At 38.0% G+C, this 12,602-nt stretch overlaps 1 protein-coding gene across 4 annotated transcripts in view; it reads right to left on the bottom strand.

The window, feature by feature from the left end:
• The window catches only part of LOC123516785 (GATOR complex protein WDR24-like), a 334,605-nt gene that overhangs the window by 94,401 nt on the left and 227,602 nt on the right, over positions 1–12,602 (bottom strand). For all 4 annotated transcript variants that reach the window (XR_006678279.1, XM_045276440.1, XM_045276441.1 and 1 more), the window contains 4 exons: positions 7,997–8,163; positions 5,874–6,066; positions 5,270–5,394; positions 4,329–4,460 (listed from right to left, as the gene is read on the bottom strand). Coding sequence is in view for 3 of the 4 variants with exons in the window: in XM_045276440.1 (XP_045132375.1) it covers positions 4,329–4,460; positions 5,270–5,394; positions 5,874–6,066; positions 7,997–8,163 (617 nt within the window). In the remaining variant the exon portion in view is untranslated. The remainder of the gene's footprint in view (positions 1–4,328; positions 4,461–5,269; positions 5,395–5,873; positions 6,067–7,996; positions 8,164–12,602) is intronic.

Raw genomic sequence — 12,602 nt, 5'->3', positions numbered from 1 at the left:
GATCTGGGAATGGAGTAAGAAGTGGGAAATGGAATTCAATGTGAACAAAAGCCATTATTATTACATGGTCACTCTTTCCCAATGGGCACTTCTATCTTATATCATCGTTAATTGGTATATCCCTTGTAAAAACTAGGTCTAATCTTGCCGGCTCATCGTTTCCTCTGAATCTTGTGTTTTCCTTTACTCTTTGGACCATCAAATTATTTATCATTAGGTTCAGGAATCTATCTCCTGAGGCATCTTCCCCCATACCACTTTCATAATTTTCCCAGTCTACCTCCTTACAGTTGAAATCTACCAATATCACTTTTCTCCTTTGTGTGTGTTCACTGTTCACTGTTTGATCTGCTGCAGTCTCTGACGAGACAGCCAGACGTTACCCTACGGAACGAGCTCAGAGCTCATTATTTCCGATCTTGGGATAGGTCTGAGACCAGGCACACACCACACACCGGGACAACAAGGTCACAACTCCTCGATTTACATCCCGTACCTACTCACTGCTAGGTGAACAGGGGAGTGGAAAAGAGCTGAGGTGGTTCCCATATATAAGAGCGGAAGGAAGGAAGAACCTTTAAATTACAGACCGGTATCACTAACTAGTGTAATATGCAAGATGTGTGAAAAAGTAATAAAGAAGCAATGGATTGAGTTTCTTGAAGACAACAAAATATTATCAAATAGCCAATTTGGTTTTAGAAAAGGTCGGTCATGTGTGACAAATTTATTGAGTTTCTACTCTAAAATAGTTGATAAAGTACAAGAGAGAGAGGGATGGGTTGACTGTATTTATTTAGATCTAAAAAAGGCTTTTGATAAAGTGCCACATGAAAGATTACTATGGAAGTCAGAGGAGAAGGGTGGCTTAAAAAGAAGCACATTGAGATGGATGAAGAATTACTTAAGGGGGGAGAGAAATAAGGACGATAGTTAAAGATATGAAGTCCAAGTGTAGACAGACAGCGGAGTGCCACAGGGGTCAGTATTGGCACCAATACTTTTTTTCGTATATATAAATGACATGCCAGAGGGAGTGAACAGCTACATAAATCTGTTTGCGGACGATGCGAAACTGTGCAGTCATTAAACAAAAAGAGGATTGTGAAATACTACAGGAAGACTTAAACAAGATCTGGAAATGGAGCAAAAAATGGGAGATGGAATTCAATGTAGACAAAAGCCATGTCATGGAAATGGGAAAAAGTGAAAGATGACCAGTGGGAATCTATAAGATGGGAGATGGAGTAGAACTAGAAAAAGTAAAAAAGGAAAAGGACTTGGGAGTGACAATGGAAGAAAATAATCAACTGATAAGCCATATTGATAGAATTTTCAGAGAGACGTATAATTTGCTAAGGAATATTGGAGTAGCATTTCACTATATGGACAAGGAAATGATGAAGAAATTGATAAGTACTAAAATAAGACCTAGATTGGAATATGCAGGAGTTGTGTGGACTCCCAAAAAAGAAACACATAAGAAAATTAGAGACTACAAAAATGGCTACAAGAATGGTTCCAGAATTTAAAGGGATGGCATATGAGGAGAGACTAAAGGCAATGGATCTACCAACCTTGGAGCAGAGAAGAGAGAGAGGGGATCTGATACAAGTTTATAAATTGATTAACGGAATGGATGAAGTGGATAATGAGAAACTGATCCTGAGAGAAGAATATGACTTTAGAAGCACAAGATCGCATAGTAAGAAACTAAGGAAGGGACGATGTCTGAGAGATGTTAAAAAATTTAGTTTCCCGCAAAGATGTGTTGAGACATGGAACAGTTTGAGTGAGGAAGTGGTGTCAGCAAAGAGTGTACATAGTTTTAAAGAAAAATTGGATAAGTGTAGATATGGAGACGGGACCACACAAGCATAAAGCCCAGGCCCTGTAAAACTACAACTAGGTAAATACAACTAGGTAAATACACACACACACACACAAAAACAACAAATTTTCTAATCTCTCTCTCTCTCTCTCTCTCTCTCTCTCTCTCTCTCTCTCTCTCTCTCTCTCTCTCTCTCTCTCTCTCTCTCTCTCTCTCTCTCTCCTCTCCTTCCCTCCCTCCCCTCTTCCTCTTGAAAGATAAGCTACATGCATCCCGCTTGTGTCTAGAATATTAGCAAATGTCACTTTCTCTCTCTCTCTCTCTCTCTTTTCTCCGAAGAGAGAAGCGTCCACTTTCTTCTTCGAAGGCGATATAGTAACTAAAAAATAGCAGCATAATACACAAAGACGACAAGTATGACAAGCTTGCACGAGTTTCCAGCTCGGCGCAAGGCACTACCACCCGTATATCATACAGGCGGGCTTTTTTAACATCAGGCGTGAAGGGGTTAAGAGTGTAACAGATAAGTTTAATGATTAAGCAAGAATTTATGGCAAATGAAAGTAACTAAAGAGGAATGAAAAGAAATAAACTCTTCCCATTTCCACCACCAACCTCTTCCACCCACACTAACACCCAACAGGGGACAGTGTTTCAAACAAATCTCTCACAGGCCTCTGTTCTCCTCTCTCCTCATTTTGCCTACTTAAAACATCATTTGTTCTATGAATAATGTCTACAGCATCTAACACAGGATTGTAAACAAGCTCTTCTGTGATAAATAGAGGAGCCATATTTTTGTGGGTGGCCATTTTTATACGCTCCAGCTGATGATTGTCCCAAGTGAACTGAAGGGAGATGTGGGGCGGGTAACATGCCATGGTGGAGAGCACCTCTGATCTTCAAGATAAATACACTTTATAAATCCAGTTTATTTATCTACATTCTCTTTTGTTATGTTTTAATATGCTTTCATACAATATTTGTTATCTATAAATACATATCTTACCTAAAAACATATAAAAAAAAATTGGGATGTTCTTTTGGAAGGCTGGAATGAACTAATGGCATTTCAATTAACTTCAATGAAGAAAATTTTTTTGAGTTACAGGCAAATTGAGATGCAAACTCTGTTATGGAACAAATTAAACTTGTAACTCAAGATACAGGTATTCTCCGTTATATGATTCACCATTACATGATGTTTCGTTTTTATGATGTATGATAAGTATAGGCATTTGTTTTGGGGAATAATATACAGTCAAGTGCAGTTTGAGAGATATATTGTAATTGTGACAGCCAGTGACTGAGCTTGCAGTGTGTCGGTAATGCTCTCTCTCTCTCACTCTTTGGAATATAATCCCTTGTAAAACTAGGGTTTCACTATATAGGAGCATTTGTTTGAGTGAGATGCTCACTGTGCAACATTCCCCCGAGCCTCTGGGAGTGGAGAGTCAGTAGGATAAGTGGGCATTAATGTGGAAGCGAGTACAAGATTTCTTTTATTTATCTTAATTTTGATGTTTTATTCATGTTTACTTTATTCATGTAACGTGTTTTATTAATTTAGCCAATAATATAATTACATATGATATTCTATTATTTTTATGGGTTTTAGGAGGCGGTGGCATAGTGGATAAGGTGTTGAGTGTGGGATCAGGCAGACATCCACATGTAGGTTCGAATCCCACCACATATCACTTTGAAGCTATGCCATTTGTCGAGTGGTTTAAAGTTACGTACATGTCACCATGATACCCAGGTTCTAGGTGGGTACACTAAAGATGCACTCGGGTGGTGATATGGGCCCTAATATGGGTACCACTATAAATAAAATTGCCTGCGCCACTAATGCGTGGAAGCCGAACAGTGCTTCCCACATATACTCTTCAAGTATGCCTACAGGCGCTATAGCCCATAACAATAAAACTACAATGGAAGTTAAATAAAGATTATTTCTAATCCTCCTAGTTTTATTGCTTTATTTTTGCTTATTTTATTTGATTAAATATGTGTTTTATTAATTTATACAATAGCTATATTTAGATATGATATTTGCAATTTTTCAGGGGTTTTATGGGGTGCATATAAAGGTCATGGAATGAATTACTATTTTTTCATTAACTCTTAAATTCAATATACAGTCATTCACTTTACAATTGTAATTTCAGGAGCCAATTACAATTGTATATTGAGGAATACCTGTACCACTGTACATGTAATATGATGGAATTTGTTAAGAGAGATAAGACAGTACAATAAGAATGGTGTCAAGTTAAAGAAATAAAAAAAGAAGTGGATTTGGAAGTGACTGTTGCAGAGGACTTGACTCCACATAGACGTATTGATGAAATTGTCAAAGTGATGATGAATTTATCATAGAGGGTAAAAATGGCCTTTTCATATCTGGATGAAAAAAATATAAATAAATAAATAAAATAAAAATCATTAACTTCCATGGTAAGACCATGAATACAATTCCAATGTGGGTTCTTACCTGGCAATGTTGGTCAGCTTCATGTCATGATTATCTGTGTCATCTGTCTCTGTGTCACCCTCTTCTGCACTGAAGCCTCCACCCCCTGATGTGTCACCACCACCATCACCACCAGAAAAGTGGCGTGCAGTTCTGTAGGCAATGCATATACAACTAATAAGGGCAAAGTAATGCTACCTTGGCTACATTTAACAACTTAGATATGACTATGTATACTTATTTTGTTCCCTGTAAATTCCAACTATATGCCTAAGTTTCTTTGACTAATCTTAAAGAATGGGCTTCACGTTATGAAGTCTAACTTTATAACTATTTTAAACAACAGGTGTAACATTAGAACTTGTATGGTGTTTGTGTTTAACACAAGGTCCATTACTTGACATAATAATCATCAGGGAACACTAAATCTAGTTTGATATTAACTTTCCACTGCAATTCATCATCATTTAAGAAAGGTACTGAATCATTTGATCACACACAATCTATACTATGGGAACATTGTGAAGAGTTGTGGAAGGTAATGGGGGAAACATGGCCTGGTAGGTGAACAATTTCTTCCCAACTAGTTTTGACCATAGGGATTCTTCAGCGGAATATCTTTATTGATAACAATAGTAAGCCTACAATCTGAACTTGCTGCACTTGCAGGATAAGATATACTGTATTTCCATTCACATGCTGTTCAGTCCAATATCAATAATAGATTATGAACTGCCCCTGAAAAAAAAAAAAAAAAAAAACTCAATCTGGCTTAACAGTTAAATTCAAATTTGACATCTCTATGTAATCTCACAGTGAATTAACAGCTCCATTAATTAATTTTCCAAATGACCAGACAGCAAAACAGGGTGAAGATAGACAGCTCTATAAAAAAAACTTTACTACCATTACCATCTTGAGATGAATTGACTCCCCTTCCCTTGAACAATACTGTGCCCCACCTGGGTTCAGCATCAGGATTGGTGTCTAGGGGCAGGGAGGGGTCATCCCTGGTGGTGGTGGGATGGTCACTTCCCCCGCTGACACCTACATAGAGCATCTGCATCATTTGCCAAGTCAGAGCCACCTGCAATGAAAGACTGGAAGTTACCTTTGGATTCCATGTTTAGATAAGGACTTCAGTTTATCTAACTTTTTTAAGTTTAAGTTATTAATAACTCTTGTAAAAGGTAACCTTGAAACTAAAATAATATTTAACTTATTCTATAAGTTCTGATTATCAATGACTCCTATCAAAAGTAGCCTTGAAACTGAAAAATAGCATAAACAGTGGATGTAATGTAATTTGTTCCCATTCCTTGGTGTTGGATGATACTCCACTGAATTCTGTATGCTTGAAAATTATAAGAACCACTATTATTTCAAGAATAATAGGAAATAAAAAAAAATGTGAGAATGCTTTCATCATATATGAAGGAACATTAATTCTGTGATCAAGTTTCTGTTAATGAGAAAATCCCATTTATTTACAATATATAATTTAAGAATGCCTAACTCAACCAAATTCCTAAACATTTCTCTCTCTCATCCTTCGCTCAAGCTCACCTGGTGCCTGCTGAGCTGTTTGGCCACACCTGCATTGTGCTCACAGATTTCAGCAAGGGAGCGGCCAGTCAGGAGGTACTGATGTGCAGACTGGACTATGTGATGGGAAGAGATTTGCCCATCATCAGCAGGACTCATCATTTGCAGTGAGGACAATACCTGTCCACTGTGCTCAGCATGGGAAACAGTTCTCCTGAAAGGGAAATAAATCACCATTCTCTCTCTGTAACTGTAACATAACACCACATGGTCCTGCTGCTTGGTACTTACTAGCTCTAATCATCTAAGTGTGATCATGAAAGAGAAGAAAGTTCCATCGCTATAGGTAGAGAGGAATTCTGATTTATGGGAGAGATGTTAACGAAAAAAACTTTTCAAGAAATCTGAAACAAAATTATATTTTAATTATTCCCATTTATTATATTTTCTTTATTATTCTAGACACAGTGGACCCATGGACTTGAAACATAAATTGCTCCAGAAGGCTGTTCCATGTCTGAATTGTTCCAAGTCTGAAACCATTTTTTCCTTCCCATAGGAAACAATGTGAATAATTTCAATCTGTTCCATGATTCTAGATTTTTACCTAAGTAAATAAGAATGTAAAATCAATATTATTCATCTTTTGGTGGTGAGTTTCATGGCAAGGGAGGCTTGCCATTACTAATACAGATGGTTATTTCTGAGTGATCTTTGCATTTTAGGCTGTTCCAGGTAGGGGTACCTGGCTAACACACAGCAGTCCAGAAGGTTTAAAGTCTTAAAGTCTGAGTTACAAACACTGTGTGGGCAACACTGTATTAATCCAGCCAAATGCAGAATAACAAGGGTGGAGTGTACAAAAGCGTGGCAGTGTAAGACCAAGACAGTACTGAGGCAAGCAGGAAAAACATAGAGAATGAAGGCACAAGGCATATCTATAAACACAATAGTGCCATTTTAATGATTATAAGAATGATAGTAATAATAATAACAACAACAATACTAATAATAATAATAATAATAATAATAATAATAATAATAATAATAATAATAATAATAATAATAATAATAATAATAATGAAAATAAAAATAATAATAAAAATAATAATATTAATACTAATGAAGACATGAAGGAGAAATCATCACAAGACTGTATCTCAATACAACCTCAATGAAAACGTTTTGTTTCAGGTCTGTTACACCTTGTCACTACAGTACTTATATGAAATATTACTTAACTATTCTACCTGTCAAATGTCCAGACCCCAGCTGGGATTACGAGGAAAGTGACATCGCTGAATGATAACAAAGCAAAAACTGCCAACATCCCTAGTGTCACCTGGATTTGGCTGAATTAGGGTGCCTTTGGATTGTTCCAAGTCCAAATTTTAATACAACTCTGAGGCTAAAAATTATTGAAATTTTTGTTCCAAGTGGAAATTACTCCAAATCTGAGGTGTTCCAAGTCTGAGGGTCTACTGTAATTTTGTGACCATTTGATTTTTAAATGTAGCTTATGTATTTTGTGGTCATCACAAAGGGTCCATACACTAAATGTACATAAAGTGATATTAGGTTGTACAGCACTACATACCATACTTTTTTTTTTATGTTACAGCCTATAGCGCCTGTAGGTATACTAGAAGAGTATGTATGGGAAGCGCTGTTCAGCTTCCACCCATTAGTGGCGCAGGCAATTTCATTTATACTGATACCCATATTAGAACCAATATCACCACCCATGTGCATCTTTGGTGTAATCACCTAGAACCTGGGTATCATAGTGACATGTAGGTAACTTTAAACCACTTGACAAATGGCACAGTTTTCAAGGCTGTACGTGGTAGGATTCGAACCTATGCGTGGACGTCTGCCCGATCCCACGCTCACCACCTTATCCACTACACCACTGCCTCTCCCTATTACAATATTTCTCATGACTATCTTCACCATTTGTGCAAGTCTCCTGTACATGATGTAAAAACCAGCTATAAATAGATGCATTTATTACTAGACATGACTACATTAAGAGTATCTAGAAGCAATAAAGTATAATATGCCATAACCATTGAATCTCTAGATCTCTTCTCTACTTTCCTAACAAATATTTCTACATTACTTAACTTGGTCTCCTTAGTTACCTGAATACTGGCATCAGCTTGGCCAGGTTGCCTACTGGTTCTGACTCATCCTTGTTGCGAGCAGCATTTGAAATATTGCCAAAAACACTGATGTCAAGGGCACTTGGGTTGACCTCCTCCATGGGACGAGAAGCATCTTGGAAGGCATGATGAATCAGTGTACAATCCTAGGGAGATGAATCACTATTGTAATAATGTATTATTGATATTATTGGAAGAGCATTAAGTTTACGAAAAAGCATAGATGCTAGGAGGATAAATTTAGTTTTGAATAGTTACTGACATTTAATCTGAAAAAGCTAAAATGTAAATAATAAGAACTGTTATTTTGAAACTCATCACAAACTCTGTTTATTCATTCTTGCTGAACCATTCCTCACAGAAACACAAGACAATCATCAAAATATGGAATAGTTACCATGCTACCCTTCCATCTCTTCTTATCATATTATCTAAACACATAATCACTTTATTACATATCCTTATGTTCCTCAGTTCCCCATGTACTTGTCTTAGGTGGCACATATACGAGTATAACTATGATTTTCCTTTTTATCAATTCCTCTGTTTTGATTGTTATTCCCATTACTTCCACCATGCCATCACCATATTGCACATTCTCCACACATATATTATCACAAACCATTATTAGCACTCCTCCTCCCCCTTTACTCTTCCTGTCTCTTCTCCAGATATTATATCCCTCCTCCTTAAAGTTAACATGGATCTCCTCTTTTTGTTTTGTTTCAACAATGCACATTACATCCAGCCTTTTTTCTTTCAAATAATCTCTAACCTCCAACATGCTGGATAACAACCCATCTATATTAGTATAAGCCATTCTTAATTTCTTGCCTCTTCCATGACCTTCTTCTGTAGATACCATTTCTTAAGTCTCATATCTAGAACCCTCCAGTAGAAATTCTTTTCTCAATCTCTGTCCTTTTCTTGTTTTTTCCTTAGCTTAATTTCTTAGCACTTTCCTTTTCCCTCTCTTCAAGGTTTATCTCTCTTTTTATCCACATATGTTTACATTCAATATCATCAGCCAGCTTCCCTTTCCTTGTCATAATTTCCTCCACTGTCACCTGCAATCTCATTCTCGCTTTCATTGGTGTCTTAGCCCCTTCACTAAATCTTTCCAACCTACTACGCATTTCAGGGCCTGGATAAAACAGTTTTTTGCAAATATCTCCTAAACAAACAGTTGGATTAGTATGGCATCTTGGCACAGTTTGTTTCATACCCCGACCTAATTTCTGACAACATAAGGCATTGCAAAATGTTAAAGATCTAAGTGTTTACTCTTGGTAATGAAGGTGAAGCCTGGCAGAGCGCGACGAGGGAAGCATGACGTAGCTGTGATGTCTACCGCACCAACGAACCACCTCCAATGCTGTATTCCTCCCTCCTTCCCTCCTTTTTCATTACTCTCTCTCTCTCTCTCTCTCTCTCTCTCTCTCTCTCTCTCTCTCTCTCTCTCATTATGAGGAACATTTTATTTGAAGTAATCATAACAGCTATAGAGCAGAGTGATAAACCTCAAGTTTAATCCCTTCGCGCCGGATGTTAAAAAAGCCCGCCTGTATGATATACGGGTGGTAGTGCCGCCCGAGCTGGAAACTCGTGCAAGCTTGTCATACTTGTCGTCTTTGTGTATTATGCTGCTATTTTTTAGTCACTATATCACCTTTGAAGAGGAAAGTGGACGCTTCTCTCTTCGGAGAAAGAGAGAGAGAGAGAGAGAGAGAGAGAGAGAGAGAGAGAGAGAGAGAGAGAGAGAGAGAGAGAGAGAGAGAGAGAGAGAGAGAGAGAGAGAGAGAGAGAGAGAGAGAGAGAGAGAGAGTGACATTTGCTAATATTTTAGACACAAGCGGACGATGTAGCTTATCTTCGAGAGGAAGAGGGGAGGGGAGGGAGAGAGGAGAGGAGAGAAGAGAGAGAGAGAGAGAGAGAGAGAGAGAGAGAGAGAGAGAGAGAGAGAGAGAGAGAGAGAGAGAGAGAGAGAGAGAGAGAGAGAGATTAGAAAATTTGTTGTGTGTGTGTGTGTGTGTGTGTGTATTTACCTAATTGTATTTACCTAATTGTAACATACGGGAAAAGAGCTATGCTCGTGTTGTCCCGTCTCCATATCTATTAATGTCCAGCTTTTTCTTAAAATCATGAATATTCCTTGCGTTGACCACTTCCACGTCTAAACTATTCCATGCTTCCACCCTTCTATGAGGGAAGCTATATTTTTCACATCTCTCCTATAAGTGGCCATTTTAGTTTTTTCCCATGCCCTCTCGACATTCTTTCATTCCACATACACAGATCTTCCCTATCCATTTTTTCCATGCCAATCATCACTCTGTATATTGCTATCAGGTCTCCCTTTCTTCTGTTTTCCAGGGTCGGAAGTTGCATTCTTTTCAGTCTGTCTTCATAAGTCAAATCTCTTAAGTCAGGCACCATTTTGTTGCAGCCCTCTGTACTTTCTCTAGTTTCCTTATGTGTTTCTTTAAGTTCGAGCCCACTGTATTGTTGCATATTCAAGCCTCGGTCTTATCATTGCAGTAATTATTTTCTTCATCATTTCTTCATCTAAATATACGAACGCCACTCTTATGTTCCTCAATAAGTTCAATACTTCTCCAATTATTTTGTTTATATGTCTCTCTGGCGATAGGTCATTGGTAATTGTCACCCCAAGGTCTTTTTCTTCATGACTGGTTTTTATGTCTTCATTTCCTATCTTGTACATACTCCTGATTCTTCTTTCACTCTTGCCAAACTCTATTTTCTTGCATTTTGTCGTGTTGAACTCCATTTGCCATGTACAGCTCCATTTCCATATTCTGTCCAAGTCTTCCTGGAGTAGTTCGCAATCTTTGTCACATCTCACTTTTCTTAACAATTTTGCATCGCCTGCAAATAGGCTCACATAACTGGACACCCCATCCACCATGTCATTTATGTAGACCGCGAACATTACTGGTGCCAACACTGATCCCTGTGGAACTCCACTCTCCACCAAGCCCCATTCTGATGGTCTGTCCTTAATTATTGTTCTCATTTCTCTTCCTACCAAAAAGTCTTCCATCCATTTTAGTAAACTGCCATGCACTCCTCCTACCATTTCAAGTTTCCAGATCAGTCTCCGTGTGGTACCTTATCAAAGGCCTTTTTTAAATCCAGATATATTCCATCAGCCCAACCATCTCTTTCCTGTATTACATCTATCACCCTCGAATAGTAACATATCAGGTTTGTCGTGCATGAACGCCCTTTTCTAAAACCAAATTGACACTCACAAAGTATGTCATTTTTCTCCAAGAAGTCTGTCCATCTATTCTTCACCACCCTCTCACACATCTTAGCTACCACACTTGTAAGTGACACTGGTCTATAGTTCAATGGGTCTCTTGTTACCTGATTTATAGATTGGGACAATGTTAGCTCTTTTCCAGTCTTGGGGCACTACACCTTCCCTTAATGAGGCATCAATTACTTCACAAACTTTTTCTGCCAGTTGCTCCCTGCATTCTCTTAAAATCCATCCTGATACCCCATCAGGTCCCACAGCTTTTCTCACTTCTAAACTCCCCATCATATTCTTGATCTCCTCCACAGTTACTTGAAACTCCTTCATAATCCCTTTCTGTTCCATTACCAGTGGTTTGTCAAAAGCAGTCTCCTTTGTGAATACCTTCCGAAAGCATCCATTCATAGCCTCTGCCATTTCCTGGGATCCTCACTGCATACTCCATTTACTTCTAAACTTTCAATACTTTCTATTTTTGATGTTGTTGTTCACATGTCTGTAAAAAGCCTTGGTTGGTCTTTACATTTATCAATTATATCCTTTTCTTGTTTCTTTCTTTCTTCTCTTCTAATCAACACATATTCATTTCTTGCTCTTTTGTAACTTTCCCACTGCTTAATCCGTCTTTTCCTTCTCCACCTCTTCCATGCATCCTCTTTTCTTGTTCTAGCCTTTTCACATCTATCGTTAAACCAGTCCTGCTTTCCAACTTCTATGTTGTCTTATTGGTACAAATTTTTCTCACCTTCTTTGTATATTTTTATAAATTCCTTCCACTTTTCATTTGCTCCTTAGCACTCTTGAATTTCATCCAATTTGTCTCTTGAAAGAATTTCTTTAGGTTTCCAAAATCTGTCTTGGCATAATTCCATCTTCCCACTTTATATTCTTCATTTCTTCTAGATTTCTCTTCATCTATCACCTTGAACTCCAAAACTGCATGATCACTCTTTGCTAAAGGGCACTCCACCCTCATCTCCTCAATGACCATTGGCTCTGTACTAAAGACCAAGTCCAGTCTTGACGATGCTCCTCTCCTCCAAACCTAGTATCTTCTTTGACCCACTGAGTTAACACATTTTCCATTGCCAGTGTCAATAGTGTATTTCCCATGTTGTCTCTGATCCTTCCATTGACCAGTCCTCCCAACACACCTCTTTACAATTAAAATCTCCCATCATTATAGTTCGTTCACAGCCACCCAACATTTCTTCCAGACATGTTCCTGTATCACTTATCATTTCTTCATATTCCTGTACTGACCATGCATTTGTCTTAGGTGGTACGTACACCACTATG

The sequence above is a fragment of the Portunus trituberculatus genome, chromosome 41 (assembly GCF_017591435.1).
Source record: "Portunus trituberculatus isolate SZX2019 chromosome 41, ASM1759143v1, whole genome shotgun sequence".
NCBI classification, from domain to species: domain Eukaryota; kingdom Metazoa; phylum Arthropoda; class Malacostraca; order Decapoda; family Portunidae; genus Portunus; species Portunus trituberculatus.
This window is presented reverse-complemented; position numbering and strand designations above follow the sequence as displayed.